Source organism: Zootermopsis nevadensis, unplaced genomic scaffold (genome assembly GCF_977971745.1).
Source record: "Zootermopsis nevadensis isolate Lab colony 2312 unplaced genomic scaffold, Znev_1.0 Znev_ptg000010l, whole genome shotgun sequence".
Taxonomy (NCBI): Eukaryota; Metazoa; Arthropoda; class Insecta; order Blattodea; family Termopsidae; genus Zootermopsis; species Zootermopsis nevadensis.
Window position 1 is genome coordinate 18514148 of NW_028259142.1, and position 20133 is coordinate 18534280.

At 39.2% G+C, this 20133-nt stretch overlaps 1 protein-coding gene across 3 annotated transcripts in view; it reads left to right on the top strand.

The window, feature by feature from the left end:
* The window catches only part of Pdp1 (PAR bZIP family member Pdp1), a 128350-nt gene that overhangs the window by 18463 nt on the left and 89754 nt on the right, over positions 1-20133 (top strand). For 2 of the 3 annotated variants that reach the window (XM_087346707.1, XM_087346706.1), the window contains exon 2: positions 18386-18541. The exons of the other annotated variant lie outside the window; for it this stretch is intronic. In XM_087346707.1, the coding sequence (XP_087202833.1) occupies positions 18386-18541 (156 nt within the window). The remainder of the gene's footprint in view (positions 1-18385; positions 18542-20133) is intronic. 3 annotated transcript variants of the gene reach the window in all.

Sequence of the window (20133 nt, forward strand, 5' to 3'; positions counted from 1 at the left end):
TTCTGTTTATTATGCGTTCTTTGCATGAAGTGCATAGCGAGAACGCATTATGGTTCTGTTATGTCTGTCCGTCCGTCCAGTCAATTCAATTCTAGAAGCACTGGACGGATTTGGATGAAATTTGGTGTGGAGATTGTGCTATTCTGCACGAACTCAGAAACTTATTTTTGAATTTCCTACGAGAGGTGATAATAAAATGACGGATGAGGAAATTCGTGGGATAGACATAGAGGTGCTGCGATATAATGTCTCTAAATGCACATTTCAAATAATGCGTGACGTTACTACGTGTATTCCTGTACGGAATATACTTCTTCAGCTTCAGCTTCTTGAGCACATTGTAACATTTCAGAAAGGAAATTTGCTTCCCCACAAGCGCTCCCGGACGTAGTCGATGAACTAACATAAAGTTAGTTAATGAAGTGTCACGTTTCGTAATATTTCCACTAGAGGTATTCGGAAAAAGTACGCCTTTTCTAGGTCCGTCGGCCATTTTCCCTGTTAAATATGAAATATGTCCTACCAAGCAAATTTTGAAAATATACGTGAATATTGGCTGCGTGTTTATGTTCGCATTTTTAACATTTTACAAAAATGTTTTGGGGGGAAATAGTTCTAGTGCTTAAATCTATAACGGTGAAAGTAACAAGAACTGTGATAGTATTTCATAATTAACATGCTTATATTTCCGAGATTACTTACAATTTACTGTATTTTATAATTTTTTGTTAGCGCGAGTTAGGAAATGACGTGTCACAACGCCTGAAAGTCCGTGCTTAAGACTAACTGCAGCGTACGTGTGCTGGAGATGTTGCCGCGTCAGCACGGCGCTATAAATCGGACTTGTTGCAGTACTTTGTAATTGTCTGTATTTGTTAACCGCTATACTCAATCCCAGGATACTTGAAGAAGTAGTAATCTGCTGGCAATTTACTTTAAATGGGATTCAGAAATTTTGATAAGATCGGAGTTGATACAACCGGCAGTTCTTGGCTTGTAAGTGTCGTTATTTTCTGTCGTTCGCTCGTACCACGGCGTAGGACTAGTCTTGGAGAAACAACTGCAAGCTGATTTTAGAACAGATTGATTAGTGCAAATAGTTTGCCTGCTAGAAGGAGCAGCGTCACCTCGAAATGAGATCTTGTGGTAAGGTAGAGGCGATTGAAAGTTTCACATCCAAACATCAGTGTTTTTGTTTATTTGTGGTTTATTTAACGACAATGTTGATAGGTAATTTTATATATAAAATGGTTGTCTTCTGGGTTGTTGCGCCATGTAGTCTGGTAGAAGTTTACCGACGTTTCGGAGGTCCTTGCTGCCTCCGTCATCAGGGCGATTATCGCACACGCGGCGCAACAACCCAGAAGACGGCTATCTTCAGACTCGCCGTGAAAAACTCATATCCTACACGGTTTATGTAGCGTCGACCAAGTAATGAGTAACATGTTTTTAGAGGATAATAATTTTATGAAGTATAGAAACAGGAGGTCATAAAAATAAAATGTGTGGGCTTAAATTATGGTTTCTTTCAATGCTAGTAGGCGACTACACCACGGTTTTTTCTTCTTTTTATTCTTCATTAGTTTGTAGTGCATTCGTGTAATATGAATTATCGCTGTAGAAATTTGTGACGTCGACAGACATTTTCTTTCCTGAAATACGGAATGCAAATGTCGTCATGATCTGTAAAGACAATTACGTAAGTAATGTAATGACCGATATAATTGTGAATTCAGGGTTATGAAAGAGTAGCATTTTTTTTTTTTTTTTTTTTTTTTATGTATTGAATACCTACTACGTCGGTTTTTGAAACGTTAAGGTAGAAATGTTGGTTCAGGCTGTGTTCGAATCATTCGGCACAGAAACAGAGTTGCCAACTACAGTTTTCTTTATTCCAAGAAATCGATATGAGTGCCATTATCCAAGTTGGCTTTCAGTGCAAGACGAAACAGCGTTCTGCTTTTTATTTATTGTTTGCCTGTATTCTATTTTATTTGACGACACTTATTCATCTGCATTGGTTGAATAGTGTTGAATATAAAATTGATTATGAATGATCAATTCGAAAAGGTGTGGTCGGAATCGGTCTTTCTCTGGTTTAACCATTTAAAATCCAGTTGTAACTATATGTACCTCCCTCTTGATAATTTTTCCCACAGAGTGTGTTTATGGGTTTAGTTTTATACTCAAAATAAACAGCGATCATTTTCTTTAACAGGTTAAAGAAATTATTGATATTTGTAATTGAGACGCGTTGTGTTTTCTTTAAGGTAAGAACTGGAGGTAATTTTGAAAACCACGGAGTACTTCTATCAGGATAGCTCGGTCCGGCCAGGAATCGAACCTGGGAGCAGGAAAATTATGCATTGGACCGTGAAGTTCGGTCATTTTGAAAGCGGAAGCTCTTCGTCTCTCTTTCTGGTCCTCCCCTGATCAACTGCGATCAGCTGCCTGAGAATCACGTTGCGTGGTCACGTGGCATAGCCCTGTTGTTGCCCCGTGGGACGCCAAGCAATCCAGCATCACGTTGTACGGAGCAAGCCCAGGCCCCTCTTCACCCTCAACCATCGAGGAAGAGTCTTACGCGATCTTGCCTAACCACCAGTTTCGACTGCGTCGTGGCGTCGTCCAACCCTTGAGGAGTTTGTTTCGTCCATGTTATTCAGTGACGTCATATATGCATAGAGTTTCGGAGTTGTTCTCAGTTGTCGATCAAGTTCAGTATCACTCGATTATCGAGGTTATCGGTTATCACGTTGTAGGATCAGTTGAATTGATTAACAGTTTTGTTCATGTTGAGTCTAATATTTAATTCTTCGTCGTCGCCGCAGAATTTGCTTGTAGTTTACGACAGCCTGTCGCCATCATTTGTCTTATTGATAATTCTTGTGCCTTCGGAAAAAGTCACCTGATCTTTTCTTTACAGTGCATAGAATTTTTCTGGTTTGCATAATTAATCTCTCCTTATTTATTTTCCTGAATGCGATAGCATGTCAGACTGTTTCGAAACGATATTCGATAGGGAACTAAAGTAGCAAGTACGTCACTCTGCTCTTTAATTATAAATTCAAGTAGTGTTCTGGTGTGGTATCTGAAGAAAAGGCTTTTTAAGTTCGTGAATTTACATAGTGGATATATTCAGTTGATTCTTTGTTCTTACAACTGACTATCATTGTTTTTGTTTACCAAAGTCTCTTTTTTGCGTTTAATGTTTTTGTCAGACGACTAGAAGAAATTTGTAAGTATCAATGTGTTACTTTGTGTGCCTCGTCGCCTGTGTTCCTCACCGACCTGGCATGGTCTCTTACCGCCACCTTGTAACAGAGGCCAACTGATGTCGCTAACAGTTACTGAAGTTTTAAAAACTGGTCGGGTTTGAATCACGGTCCTTGCACTGATAATCTAGCAGCTTATGGATGTCAGTTGGTACAGTTACATTTCAGAAGTATTCAATGACACTTATTTCAGGCAGTCATAAGATAATATTTTTTGCGTATTTATATTACGTAGAAATTAACAATTTGTTTCATAAGGAAAGTACAGTTATGAACAAATTCCAAAGTTTGGTTTAAATTCTAGTGTCATTTTGACACACTAAATAGTATCAGCTCATTATCGACATGCATTTAGTAATCTGACACAGTTTCGTACGAAATTAATGTTGTGTTTTCTCATTTCCTTTTCAAGTCTGAAGTCTGAATATCCGGAAGCTATTAATCAAGTCTTCCTGATCTTCCTCTACCCACCGGACACAAAATATAATCGACATTTTCTTTCTAAGACTTACTAAAACATCTGATAAGATTCTGGATAAGTGTGGGTTCGCAGTTAGCAGAATGTGTCTGTGTTTGTGTTACGAGAATACTAACAACGCACATACAATTAATTCATACTATTTTACAACGCATGGAAACAGTAACTTGACTATTTTCTTCGCCAATTAAGTTTCTATTGACAATTTTATTTACGGATAGTAAATTAATACCTCGTTAAAGCACTCCGACGTGTTCATTGGTAAGTGTTGTGGTGCACTTTCGTGGTAGATCCGTCATTATTGCGGGATACGGGTGGTCCCCGAGAGGAGACTTACGTTTCCTCGAGATGGGGACAGAAGCTGGTGTGAACCTGCAACACTTGGGTTCTGAGGACGGGAAGCAAGGATTCTATCTCCCTGCGTGTCCACAACCACAGCAGCAACATGGCATGACATGGACACATCATCAGGATCAATGGTCACAGCCCCCGCCACCCAAACGATACTTCCAGCAAGGTACGGACTTAGTGACATACCAGGTTTTCACGGCGGCGAATATGAAGAAGGCTGTCTTCTGGACTGTTGTGCTGTGTAGTATGGTTAAGGTTTGCTGACGTTCCAGAGTCGCTTTTGCCTCCATCATCAGGGCAAAACGCTCACTCAGGGCAAACAATCATCGCCGTTATGATGTAGGAACCAAGCTCCTCTGAAACGTCTGTAAATTTCTATCAGACTACACGGCATTACAACCCAAAGACTGCAATCATTAAGGAACGGGCTTGCCACTATGCACATTCTTTCTGCAAATATGACTTCAGACATTTAAAACAAGGAGATTATTTTACTTCTAAATAACCAAGAAAGAGCTTCAAGTTTATTATAAACTTATCAGATGAGGAACGTAAACCACAGCTTATATTTTAAGTTTACTGGAGAAAAGTCTTCGATCGACACAGATTTCTGTTAGGCTATTATATCCTTGAAAGCGATTGCTATGTAGGTAAATTGTGGTAAATCTGTATAGGCTACGATAGTTTTGAAATTTGGTAATCGAGAACTCATTTTATTTAATAATATCACGTAAAATGTGGTCGTCTGCACTCTATAAGTTGTAATATTGACCGATACAAAAACATGTTCTATTTCGACGGAGTACTTCCGCTTGGGCATTCTTAGACGGTAAATTGCGGTTCAGAAACGTGGTAATACATAATTTATTGCATTCGGTGCGGAACAGAATCGGTAAATTATAACATTATACTTCTCGTGTGCCAAGTAAATCAATAGCCAGAAACTGTTTGAAATTAGTTTCCTTTTTCAACTTTAAATTTTTATAACTCTGAATAACATTTACAGTATTCCGAACCTTGAAGCTTAACACGAAAGCAAAGGATTTGGGATAGAGGACTGTGTCAGTTTTACATATCTATGCGCTCAGATGTGGTCTTCTTAATCCTAACTGATATATTAATTTATGTGCATTTATGCAGAGCGACGCAGAAGTGAGTATACAATTCATTATTTATTTAAAGTCACTTTACATGTAACATGTTTTCATTGGAAGGGAAATCTCGCAGGTGTACACATTGAAACTCGGCGCTGTTTACACAGGCGTATAGTGTATCTGGCACACTTCTGAAGTCTTTCTGGCACAAGTCTGTTTCTTCAAGTCCTTTGAATGTGTATGTGATGTATCGTTTCATTTCGTCAACATTCTGCAGTTTCCTTCTAGACGCGTCGCCCTTGAGTACTCCCCAGAAGAATTCCAGTAACTGTGGTGGATGCGTCTCGACTGCGCCCCTGAGGTCTGTCCGTCTTCGTACGAAATTTCTGTCGAGACAATCTCAAACTCGTCCGGAAATATTTTCAACATACGCCAGCTCCATGTATTATATACTCTTTGCGTTTTTGGCGTCAGTCCGTCGTCCGCGTGAGAGGTGGCTCGTTGATCCACATCGACAAAAATATGGCTGGCGGACTTTCAACATAGCGCACAGCAAGCAGACAGTACGCCACTGTTTTAGAACATCTCAATAAGGGTTCCCAATCGCGTATTAACACTGTACTCAGGTGCGTAGTCGTAAAAGTTAAAATTTGGGGTGATCTGGCACGCAGTTCTAGGTTGAAAGGAGTGGGTATGAAATGTGATATGAGGCCTTTCTCCTTGTTATTTAAGGGTATGTTCACACTTTAGATGTAGAATTGGACTATCAACAGAAACTGTTTGAAGATCTGTCTTTCCGCTCCAGAAAGATAGGAAATTAAACAAGCTGTAATTTGTGTCTCATTTTATACCACATTATTTTTAAAGTTTTTAGGGGAAGATTAAAATGTTTTGCTACTCATCAAATGACTTGACCACAAAATACGCAGCTGAAATTCAGAAAGAATTCAGTTTATTACTCAGCGCTGTCTCTTAGACAATCGTAATGACGTGGTGCGGCATTTATGCCACTGCTGCATCCTCGCCGTTACCCTATAATGGGGTGAAAACGTGACCTCTGAACACTTGGAACCACTCTGAGGTCGGCCGTGTTTCACGACCTTCGCTGAGCGATTTGAACCGGCTTGCACGGGACCAAGCGAGTTGGCAACCACGTGTTGCCGTCAGCTGTTTCACCGCGTGACCCTCCTCTTCGCTGGCACTCTTACTGATCACCATGTACAGTAGTCGGGGCCAAACCATGCGTTTCGCGTACCTCAATATTGCGCATATACGACGCAAGAAAAAGATATTACCGACGTAGAAACTGAGAGCGAAATAATTTTCAGGGCATTGAGTGCTTCCTTTCCTGCTACTCCTCTCACTACTTTGAATCCCTTGCCATTCATTTCTGACGGACATGGAACGCACAGATTCGTCCCGACTGTTGTATTTTTTCGATCTTATATTTTCGTTGCACCGTTATACGGTTTTGTTCGGAATTTTAATGTAAAAATTATTTTAATTAAAAATACTTTGCTTTTCCCGTCCTCGAATCCACTTTCACCACGCCAGAAGACGTACTCCGCAATTTAATCACCAGAATGCAATAAAAATAATGAAATGCTCCATTGTCTAAACGTCCAATATTACTGCAGAAAGTATTTTCATGTTCCCAGGTTTATGTTCCAGGAAGCCAGGTACTGGATGGGGCTACTAAGTCCATGCACTTGGAGGGCTTGAGTGAGGGAGATCTTCATACCGAGCAAAAAAAGAGAGGATAAAGGAAAGCTACTTTGCGAAAGAGATTATATTCCATCAGCATTATTGGAAATGGCGTGGCGGAGTTGGTATATTGTGTGCAGACATGAGTGCAGATTTAAGAGACAACACGATTTCAGTTTTACATTTGAAATTCTGATCAGATTAAGTTTTTAGATGTATATGGGAATAGTGAACCGTTTATATGCATTTTCCTTCTCGGCAAACAGTTATGGAATACAATATTAAAGCAGGGTTTGACCAAGGACGGTACAGCCATTTGACAGTTTGTAAGACGAAAACGGATAAATTCGAATGAAGCGTCGCGACATTTTGAATTCAGATTCGTTTCTACACATGTAACAACAGTCACAGTAGTGACATCTTGTTTTGTCATTCTGTGCCATCACATTCCCCGATAATGTTGTTACTCTGATAAATTCTTTATGTCTCAGGTCTTTGTAGCGATCTGTTTGTTACTGAGAGCATCTTTTCAGAATACATTTTGCCGTCAATAGTAATTTATTGAAACGAAGTATGCTTTGCGCACAATACCCCCTTTAGTTTGTAGCTCATGCGAACTAAAGTATTTTGTGTTCATAATGAGACTTTAATCTGTTTTGCGTTCGTTTTCCAAACAATTTGCCATTAAAATATTTGTTTATGAATTCACGTCTTAAATATTTACGTGATTGTCACCATAGTTTCAATTTTTATTTATGAAGGACAGTCGTGAATTATAAAGTAAATTGACCATAAATCTTGCAGGAAAATATTGAGATTTATGTTAACTTGTAATGTGTGAGATGGGGGACGTATTAGTGCAGGCTTGTCTATCCACAGATGATGAGAATGGTGGCCGGCGGAGGGTACTTTGACTTCACATGGGATCCAAAGAACGTTGGGTCTGACATTACCCAGAAATGCGCATTGGTTCCGCATTGATTACGTCTGACACATGTATATCCTATATCCTCTCTTATGTGATTTACATATTAATATGTCGTACGTGTTTTGTATATTATTATTTATTTAGTGTTCTGTCTGACGACAGGTCCATATGAACAGGATCCTTCCATCCTTTTCTCGGACTGGGACCTGTTCATATACGTTCTTGGCAGATGATCCAGAAGTGGTTTGCCATTGCCTTCTTCTGTGTGTGAATGGAGTAATTGTTGGGATGCCACGGAGGAAAACTCCGTGTTGCCTAGACCACGGCCTTGCCCAACACAAGTTATAAATTCGGGCACCGCCGGGAATCGAACCTGAGACCCCCAGGATTACAAGGCCAGCGTTCTAACCGCTAGACCACCGTGGCTTGTGTGTTTTGTATAAAATATATTAAAATTTAAACTAATTGTACAAGATAATGGTCTGTCTTCTGGGTTGTAGCACCCACCGAGTAGTCTGGTAGAAGTTTACCGAGGATTCAAAGGTCCATGCTGCCTCCATGATCAGTGCTATGAGTGAGTACAAGGTCGGTGGATGACATGTGAAGATACGATTTCATGTACATCAGAAGGAAACACGAGTGTAATTCGCTGGACTGGCTCACGTATCTGACATTCAAGGCATGCGTACAGCATGCGTAACCATCTGGAATTAATCTGCATATGTATGGATACGACGAAAGTTCGCGACTTTATTATACAAATTGCGATACATAATATTGCCAAATCAGATAATTTTTATTTCGTTCAAGATGTTCGTGGAGTGGATATTGAAACCAGATAAGACGTCGAGTGCGATGATGTGGAAAACCTAGTTCGTATTGATCCGGCGGTTATAACAAAGGATTTGGAAATTCTGAACGGTTCCCAACACAAGTAACCACCAGTCACTGTCCTCACTGCACGAAGACACTTAAACTGTATCACAGGACGCGAACTTTATTACTTTATTGATTTCCTAACCACCTGCTATGATGTAGGAGAGATACAGTGTTTAAATTGTACTTAAGGGAATTTACCAAACTGCCGGTCAGTAGGAGGCCAATTACTTGTATGTTATCGTTTCTCCGAAAAGAAAAATCACTTTGGGTTTCGTCTTACGACACTTTTTTCCAGGAACGTGGGTGTAACCTGGCGTACGTTTTGAGGAGAGGTTACCTGTTTTGGAATCCAAATACTTTGCAAATAGCAACTGGCATCAGATCTAGTGTTGCAGACCTACGCTACAGATATCACTGTGCACAGAGAGAAATATTTTCCCTTGTTTTCGTCAATATTCATCGAAACATGTTTCAGATAAGAGCTGCATATCTTAAATGGATCTTTGTTTTTTTTATTTTTGACATGTTCCAGTCCTTTGTATGACGTGTCGTTTTTGAGTAAGGGCGTGAATTTCGAATTGAGTTTCACTTGCGTGTCGATCGAAACTTAAACCGGGACACGTTTTAGTGTACATCCCGAATATCAGATTTAGTAATTATTGAAATAGGCTACATTAAGTACATTTGGAGATGAAACTCGCTGACGGAGGGACAGACATGATCTCTCCATTATGAGTTTATTTTGTACACTTTGTATACGTAACATGTAAATGTATAGATAATATTCTCTTTAACCGTTACGGAAAGTGTTTTATAAATTGCTTTCTAAATTAAGTTTATGTCTCTTCTGTAACTAAATTAAATAACATAAACTGAACTGAAAAGTAACAGGAAGTCGTTTAGATTATAAGAGGTAGTTTATTTTCGTATCAGTGCAGCCACAATTGTAAGGGAATGTCGAGAAGCGATATTTTCTTCGAAATGTGCTTTATAGGAATATGAAAATTATTATAGTGATTCGTTGATGTCAGAAAGTAATTAATTTTCTTGCAAGAATTAACTTGTTTTACTTAATTTATGATTTATTACATGCATCTGTGTCCGTGCACTTTGCGACACAGATAAATGGCTATTTTTCTGCTTTTAATATCGGTTTCTTTTGTTTTCAGGTAAGGAAACACCTCACATGTATGCTATAGACGGTAAATGTTACCTAACGTAAGTAAAAATAAGACAGTTATATCTATCCTTGAAACATACATAATAGACCGTGAATTCCGACACTCAGAGCGTATTGGAAACTAAACTTTGTTTTACAATTAAGTCATGGGATAGGCACTACATAGAGCAGCGATTCTCTGAATGCATTTAATAATAGCTGTTATTATTCAGTTCAAAAACTGTTATCATCTCGTTTACTATCTTAAACACTGAAGATCAGGATGTATGAAACAATAATTTTGCCGGTTGTCTTGTATGGTTGTGAAAATATGCATAGCCGTATTGTATGAAGGTTTTTTTCCCCTCATCATAACAATTTTCGAAAAGTTAACTAACTGAAGATTTTTTTTCGAACAGTTGAGGTACACTACTTGATGGCTCAAGGTTCCTAAGTCTGTGTTGTGCTTTTTAATCAAACCAAGACACTCAGTCCTTCCTCTTTTAAGGACCGTATCAACACGTATCAGGCTGGTGGGTTTCTGATAAAGAAATGGAGACAGTCGTACGTGATAAACCGATGGTCAGCTGTAATTATAAAATGTTTTACAAGCTAATTTGCCTTGAAACTAGACTCCGTATCTGATCATATCTTTGCTGAAGAAAACAAAGTAGCCTACTGAAGTAGTCTGCACTTAGTCACGTCGTAGTTTTGCAGGATTACCCAGAGATCACGTGACTTTTTAACCCATGGTAGGTGCATTTAGGCACGTTGTGCCTTAACAGAAGCATGACGGTTTTAAAGAGCCGAAATTTCACATAAATGACATTTATTTTCCTGATATATGTATTCTCTGCACCGATTTACGTAAAATTAATGCGAACGTATATCTGTCCACACAGCTTATCTACCAGACTTGTTAACGAAAACTGGTTAAATTTTGTACTGTAGATCTTGTTAATTAAAATTAACTAACTAACTAACTAGACGGCTTAGGGAACCCGAAGGTTAATCACCGATTTAACTAAAGCCCTCCACCGGTCCCTGTCCTGGTACCAGTACATTGGTTCCTCTAAAATGAATGTGACCAGTGGGAGACTCATAATCTGATATAATATAACATGAAACTGTCCCCCCCCCCTCCCAAACTACAGAATAGACAACTTTTTAAATCTTTACGTTACGAATGATTTCTACATTTCTCCATTAATTGTGAACTAATATTTATTTTGCTTACAATTTTCTGTATATCTGGCTTGCATTTATTGTATCAATCCCAGTATCTCTTATTTTGAGATTATTGTGTGTCATGGCCGGTGTGGTCTCTTAACTTCTGCTTAGATGTGCCATTCGCAGTATGTTTCTACGTAACATTAATATTTTTCTACAAGGCCACACGGCGGTACATTCCATAAGGCCATCAGCGTGGGAACGTTATATCTCTTACAAAATATTTACTGATATTTTCACGCCATACGTACATTTATACGATACAAGAGTAGTTTTGAACTGGGATGTAGTTCATGGCACAGAATGTGTTAAAATGATCACCAACCATTTGAAACGGATGGGATGCATGAACTGCTGGTTCTTGTTGCGCTCAACATGCATGATGACCTTGTCCAGCTTAATTACTGGTTATTTTCCTGTGGTTATGTGAAGCCATAAAGTCATTCAGGGTTTAAAGCCCAAACAATAGGAAAGATAAGAAACGAGACGTTTCATTGCTGGCTTAAAGCGTTTTTTAACTACGAGGTTTTGAGAAAGAATAACCAAGTTGAGAGTGGATGGCGTTGATGGCGAACTTAGAGAACGAGGCGTGTGTTGGTAAGGACAATTGAGAAGCATTCCGATGTTGAAGTTAGCGTTTTAAGAATTACAGTCCAATGAAAACACAAACAGTAGCTCAGACTTTCACATCCAGAGAACAGAAATGTTATAGCCGAAATATGAAAGTTTCTGACGATGTACGTTATAATATATAAAAATTATGTTTTGGACTTTGTATACCGTATGAAATATAAAGTTTCACATTACAACGTTACGATAGCTGGATTCTGTTGTCGACGTCATGTAAAAAAGAGGATGACAGGAAACCTATCAAATTAAACAGCGAATATACAATTAATTAAGCATATAAATACATAAATAAATTAGTAATGGACGTAGCTATTTGTTCTTCCTTTTATCTAGCAGCGTATCTGTTCATGTAGCCGAACGCCTATAAGTGCGGCAACCCAACTCACTTCCTCCGTTTATTGGGTTGCAGGACTTCCCGGCTGCGGATAGTAGTCTCCTTGTAATTTTGTTGTGGCCAACTATGAAGGCTTTACTGAAAGGCAGTTTTTGACCAAAACATTATTTGTTACGATTTTCGACCCGCTGACGTGTAGGACTATATATAACATATCAAATCTAAAACTTCTTGACGATGGTGAAGAGTCAATTGAATAAAAATTTACTTGGATATTATCCATCGTCTAGTAAATATAAAACGTAAAACGACGTTTCGGAGATGGGGCTCTATCTCCGTCTTCAGGTTCCTACACAGTTGGGCCCACTAGATAGAGCTAATCCCTATCTCCGGACAAAGTAAAAAAAGTGAAAGTCCCGGAATAAAAAGTCCCCATCTCCGAAACGTCGTTTTACGTTTTATATTTTACTAGACGATGGATAATATCCAATAAAATTTTTATTCAAATGACGAGGCATCACGTTTAGAAACAATATTGTAATCGCCTTTGAATCGGTTAGTTATTTGACATTGTCAGTGTAATGAAAACTTCCTGCTTTTGAATTGAATTAGTTTTTCATGGATATATAACTTGTGTATGTTATTACGTTCATTAAACAAATGACGTTCTTACGCTTTCTTCACCGGAAATGGTATGTAACCGTATAATATCATAGTTTGTGTGTGTGTGTGTGTGGTGAAGTTTAAGCTAATCGATGGAGTTCTGTTTCTCTTTCCGGTTAATAGTTAATCGTGCGACTTACGTATTTTTTGAAACACACAGTCTAATCCTTAGTCACCTTAAAACAGACTATATCTATGACTAGTATCTGTGATAGATACTTGTAAACATTTCTTACGTAATGTACCGAACGTGTTCGCGTACCTGTCAGATTTTCTCTTTGTGATTAATAATGCTTTTGGACATGTTTAATTTTGGTTCGTATCAGGTGGGTGCATCTCTTATTTTATTTAGGCCTACATGGAGTCCAGATCTAATTTTATGAATGTTTTGAAAGAAGGACTCATAGAAAGAAGTAATGGGAATTTAATGGGGGGTTGTTCCCGGTGTTCAACTGAACACCAAGCCGTGCAGACGTATAGCGCCATGCATTTTAAAATGGTAATTTGATGAGACTGCCACGGTGGTCTAGCGGTTAGAACGCTGTCCTTGTAATCCTGGGGGTCTCGGGTTCGATTCTCGGCGGTGCCCGAATTTATAACTTGTGTTGGGCAAGGCCGTGGTCTAGGCAACACGGAGTTTTCCTCCGGGGGCTTCTTCCCCGGTTTCTCCGTGGCATCCCAACAATTACTCCATTCACACACAGAAGAAGGCAATGGCAAACCACTTCTGGATCATCTGCCAAGAACGTATATGAACAGGTCCCAGTCCGAGAAAAGGATGGAAGGATCCTGTTCATATGGACCTGTCGTCAGACAGAACACTAAATAAAATAAATAAATAAATTATTCAGAAATATCCACGGTGGTCTAGCGGTTAGAACGCTGGCCTTGTAATCCTGGAGTCTCGGGTTCGATTCCCGGCGGTGCCCGAATTTATAAGTTGTGTTGGGCAAGGCCGTGGTCTAGGCAACACGGAGTTTTCCTCCGTGGCATCCCAACAATTACTCCATTCACACACAGAAGAAGGCAATGGCAAACCACTTCTGGATCATCTGCCAAGGACGTATATGAACAGGTCCCAGTCCGAGAAAAGGATGGAGGGATCCTGTTCATATGGACCTGTCGTCAGACAGAACACTACAAATAAAAAAATAATGTAATGAGGGTATTAGATAACTTCACGCTTCAGCTCCGTTAGTAGGAGGATGGGTGGGCTCCAGAACCCGTCTGAACAATGTGGCGAAGATAAAAATATTTCCTTGCCGTTAATAGAACCCCGATTATCCAGTCCTTAGCCTTACCTACCCGTACTTACGTAGCACAATTTATATAAACATTGTTCGACATGATGTAGATTTAAAAGAAACACAAGTACATGGCATGTAGTGCTATGCGATGATGTAACGTGATAAGTTTTAAGATTGAATTGCGTCAGTAATACAGCGACATCAGCACCAGTCATGTGTGCAGAATCACTATGAACACATTTGGAAAACGTAACGTATTCTCGTCTTATTTTATAAAATGACCGCTTGCACCGAAACTAAGAGACTTTGGATCTCGACAATACCAAAGAAATCGTGTGTTACACCCTCCGTCCCCTGGTGGCCGCGGCTCCCAATTGCACGAGACCTCGCATATAAGCCGCACTTAACAAAAATGCTTATTGTCTCTCTGGGAAACCTTAGCCTTGAAGAGTATGTATATGTATCGGATGTGATTACACATTGTCATTGTCTCTTTGTTGTTGTTGTCATTGTGTCATCACGAGACCGAATCTGAACAATTCATTCATATGGGAAGTTCCTCAGCCTTGAGTCTTCTTACAGCGGTTTGTCAGGTACTGATTACCGCCTAATGAGGGCACCTACCTATGTGTTTGAAGAATTGTTGCTAATTTCTACTTCGAGGACATTCCTTGCGTTTCAAGTTTCCTCTTTTATCGTTATCCTTGTTGTGATGTGTGCGTCACATTGTGCACGCATTTGCCTTCTTGTTAATACAGAGCAGTGCCAGTGTCTGGGACTTGCATATATTTACTGGATACGCGGTGATACTTAATTGTTGTCTTTATGGATTAGTTAACGTAACGTCTGCGCCGGCCTGAACCTTAATATAGTTTCACATTGGCCTTAGTCTCTACCATAATTGACTACAAATCGACTACGCATGCTGTCTACATGTCACATCTCTTCCTGTGTTTAATAATAGCTTCTGTAATTGAAATAATAGATTTATTTTGTGAAGATAACTGTCTTCTGGGATGTTGCATCCTGTAGTCTGGTAGACATTTGCTGACGTTTAAGAGATGCTTATTGCCTCCATTTTCAAGGTGTCTGTACTTACCCTTTGGTACGGTGATTTGCATCTCTTTCTTCAAAGATATATTATGCTTCTTGTAAAGTAAACCATCGCACTGCGAGTAATGTATCTTTCCTTGATATTAAATACTTGTCCTCTTCAGGCATTTGTGTGTCTGGATCGAGTCTGTCTGCACTCGGACAGTAGAGAACCCTCCTGGAACCGAATAATATTGGTTCGCAGGCCTGAGCTGAAATCATTAACCATTTACCAGAAGTCCTAATCACTGTTGCGTAGTTGAATAAAGCATTTTACTCATTGTGAATGAACAAACTGCATGCAATTCTCAGTAAGTTTCTTGCCGGGTCTCGCTTAAACATTCGCTAATCATTATTATGTAGAGAATCGAATGTATGTGTAGTACGAACTTGATAGCACGTGTTGTGCGTCTTTACGTCTATGACAGTATTGCGTACTCTTTGATAAGATGCTTTGCGTGTCGTTGTCAAACATCCTCTGGTACCCACAGCTTATTCAAAATATAATTGTGCCTTGAGGCAAGACAACAGTACGACCTTGTCTTGAGCCTGTTCCGTTGTATCAGAATTTCTTTTCGTTTCTTTTGCTAGTTTTTTTTATATTTCGTCCTTTATCATTTCATAAACCTGTATTCGTGGAACAGAACTCTAATGACAAAGATGTATAAAATTGGTCGCTTGAATTCTTAAGTCAGACTCTAATAAGCTCTAAGTCTCACAGTATGAGCGCACACTCCCGTGTGTACAAGCTCATAAACAATCTAAAATCATAACAAAGTATTTTTATGATTGTAATGTTTTCGTAACTTGCTCTTAAAATAATGAAATTGTTTTTGTTTTTTAAAAATAATCGAGGGGTTTTCATGAAATTCGGTATTAACATATAACAAGAAACACACGAAAGTACTTTTACTGTCCGAAAGGATTTGAACATATTATGAAAATACTACATTTCGTATTAATGTGTGGGATGGTAAGTACATAGACGGAAAATGCTTGAGAAGAAATGCTGAGGAGAAATGCTGAGGAGAATGTTTAAATCGAAACAGGACGAAGGGAATATTGTATTCGTTATTTATGACTTCAGATTTTTAGGTTGATTAAAGGAAACATGATAGGTAGGGCATGTATCCTGTATGAAACGAGGAAATAAATTAAAGTTTTAATTGGGAAATCTGAACGGATCAACCATTTGGTATACGTAGTTGCAGACGGGACGATAATATTTAAATAGTCTTAGACAAGAATAGTTTTGAAGTGTGAACTGGATTCAGATGGCTGACGATATGCTCTTTGTGCAGTTTTTTGTATGCATATGGTTGAACATATTCATGACAACTTGAGGTCAAGGTCATGTGAAGGTCACTACAATATTAATCAAGAGGTTATGTTGATTTCGAATAGGTTAGTTTAGGTGGTGATAGGTTTGGTTGGGTTACGTTGCGTTATGTTTGGTTAGGTTTGTTATGATGGGTTAGGACGAGGTTTTAGTTAGTTATGTGTTAATTTTGTGTAGTTTGTGCTAGTTCAGGTCAAGTCCATGACAAGATTTACGCTGATGTTAGCCGCAGGATGTGCGGAGTAAAGGCCGTTGAAATTTCAATGTCCTGTTGAGATCACGGATTCGTGAAGGTCGTGACAAGGTCGCGACAATACCGGCCCAAACGTTTGCGGAAAAATGGCCTCCAGATTTTCAGGGTAATTTTTTTGCCGAACTCTAATACTCTGCAATTAGATTCTGTTTTGCCCAGTTGATCTCATTTCATAATTTATGTCTTATGTTTACAACCTGCATTCTTGGTATTATCTTCAGATTTACCCCTGTGTTTCCCAAATGATTATTTGCTTCTGATATTCCAAGCAAATGTTAAATTGTTGTTTTAATCCTACGTGATTTAATCATTCAGGGATTTTTACTTGAAATGTAATTTTCTCCTTGCTTTGTTGTTTCTAGGTTCAGATATGTTCCTCTGCAATCCATGATCTTTCTTCCCTTTGAACGACAGAGAGTGTCACAGTAGGCAAAATTGTAATTTTAGTTTTTTAGGTATGATACGAATATTGAATTACCCACTTAATGAAAACGTTGTTCAGATGCGCCTCCACCAAACGTGAGTAACAAAACAGAAGAAAGATTGCTCTCTGCGTTTAATGTATCCCCATTTTATTTTGTTCCAGTCAGGATGCAATAAACATGGCGTTAAAAGAGTACATCAAAACGTGATATTAATTTAAATGGCTACTTAATATTTTAAAATTATCCCGGGTGTATACTGAACCGGTAGTTGAGAACAGAACCGAGTTTCTGTCACTCTCACTCTCACTCTCTTTTTTCCACGTTCCCGCCCCCCTTGCCACTCGAAGCGAGGTTGAGTATGCACAACTGAAGTCGGCAGTCAGTCGTTCAGTAGGCCGGCTGCCGCCGTGGGCTTGTATATCGGGTTGGTCGTTGAGCTAGTATGAGCTAGCTAGTCCGGGGCCTTACTCTCACTTTCCGCAGTGTAGTGATAGTGCGCGTGGCAACTACTCGCGTGCTATCCCGTGTCTGTGTTCGGTGTGTTTGTACTACACAGTTGGCAGAAGTTCCTTATCAGCTTTTTCTCAGTATTTAGTTCAAGGTTAATTATATACATTACTACGTGATTGTATTTTTATATTTTATTTCTGACACTGACATAATAACTGACAGCCTTGAAGAAAAGAATGAACCCTCCTCATCGTAGTCGAATACTTTGTAAAACACAAGAGTGTTGTTCACATGATACGAGTGTAAATTTGGTACAGTATTAGGTGCCATGTGATCTGTCAAACGGGCTTGCACCATACGCAGGATAAAGCATCAGCATTGGAGCAACGCTTACTTGTATCATGAATGTGTCTTGAAGTGTTGTGTTCTTTTGAATTATTGCTGTTTCTGGCGTCATCTGAACTTTTATATCTGAAACAAGCAAAACGGCGACGATATTTATAAATTTCGTATCTATTCAAAGTGGTTAAAAGTACTCAGAAGAAGAAAACATTACGTTTGTGTCATTTATAGGAAGTATAAATTAGGCAGAAATAAGCAGAATTTTTATTAAAATTTTCTTGAAAATGTCCCTGTTATATGGTATTATTTAAATTGTATCTGTTCCTACGAAAGAGTCTCATCCGTTATTTGTGTCACCTGAAGACAGTTATTGAAAATCTTGTGGCTTGTGAAAGGATCTCGCACTAGTTCCGCGTATGACGAAGCTATTACTGAAAATTAACCGTACGATTTGTGTGTCCCATTTGTCCACGCCATCGTAATGGACTACCATCAACACACTGTGCCTGCAGGCCCACCCTTGGTGGCTGTACCCGCGCCCAGCCATCCCTTGACACATCACCAACTGCACCAGTTGCAGACCCTGGTACAGGCAGAAGACTCAACTTCCTCCCGATGGAGCCAGTACCAGCAGCTCTGGAGGCATCACCACATGCAACACATCAATGGTAGGCAGACACGTGTGTCCTTGTATCTTTATCTTCGAACTGACACTCTTGATCAGGGGTATCATCAATTTGGGGGTCATTGTAGATATTCCACACTCTCCTTGAACCCTGGTTACTGTATTAGTTGATATTGTGTAGTATTTGGCGCCTATAAATTATTGGAGCTGTTACATTTGCTACGTATCGGTGACGCAATGTTTCTCATCCCGTGTATCGTTGATTTGAATTCGGATACGTTTCTACTCATGATTTTAATTTATAGGAAAACATAGTTACTAGATGGTGAAAAATTCTCCGCTCTTTATTGAATCCAAATGTAATTACCATGTTCAAAAAGGCACTTCATTGGGTCTTACCACAACTAGTTCTGTCCTGTATACGTCTTGGTAGTCTGTGCTAATTTTTAATAGCATTTTTTAACTTTATAACTGCGTCTTGTCTCCTGAGTTGTCTCTTTCCTTAAAATGCGCATCCATAAGTTTTATCAGTAGTTCACAAGTTATTTGTCCGTTTTGTTTTTGCATCGGCTTTGGCGAAAAACCTGAAGAGATATTCCGCTGTTGTGGCATGGGCTCAGATGGGAAGATAATATTCAAATGGCTAGTAGACAGTAAATGCCCACCCGTTGTGTAATGTGTGATAACAGGGTTTGTATGGTGTGACTGAAGAAGACCTAGCATTTAGGATAGCCACTAGCGGGTACGAACCAACAGTGTTTTTTCTGAAGTTTCAGAGGTGCTTCATAATTGCACTGATGATGGAGGCAGCAGGCACGTCTAAGGTACGAAAGTGGGGTAGAGTGTAATGATATGTTGGTAATAACCCTTTCAAACACGAAGTTGGTCTAAATAATGTTTAGAAATTTAGTTCTGTCCAAAGGAAAACAACGCACCTACACAACGAAGATCGAGCGGTTAATGCTGTTTAGAAAATTATTCGGTGTTTATTCTGAAAAGCTTGCGAAGCCTAAAAATATATTCTGTGAGCAATAAGGCAGAGTATATCAAATCTAAAACTTCTTGACGATGGTGAAGAGTCAATTGAATAGAAATTTCCTTGGATATTATCCATCGTCTAGTAAATATAATCCCTATCTCCGGAGATAGGGATTAGCTCTATCTAGTGGGCCCAACTGTGTAGGAACCTGAAGACGGGAGATAGAGTCCCATCTCCGAAACGTCGTTTTTACGTTTTATATTTACTAGACGATGGATAATATCCAAGGAAATTTTTATTCGACGGAGATAGGGATTAGCTCTATCTAGTGGGCCCAACTGTGTAGGAACCTGAAGACGGGAGATAGAGTCCCATCTCCGAAACGTCGTTTTTACGTTTTATATTTACTAGACGATGGATAATATCCAAGGAAATTTTTATTCGACGGAGATAGGGATTAGCTCTATCTAGTGGGCCCAACTGTGTAGGAACCTGAAGACGGAGATAGAGTCCCATCTCCAGAAACGTCGTTTTTACGTTTTATATTTACTAGACGATGGATAATATCCAAGTAAATTTTTATTCAGTAAGGCAGAGTCATTAAGTGTTAGGTGGCGGTAGATATTTACCACTACGCTTCGAACTTGTTATCGCGT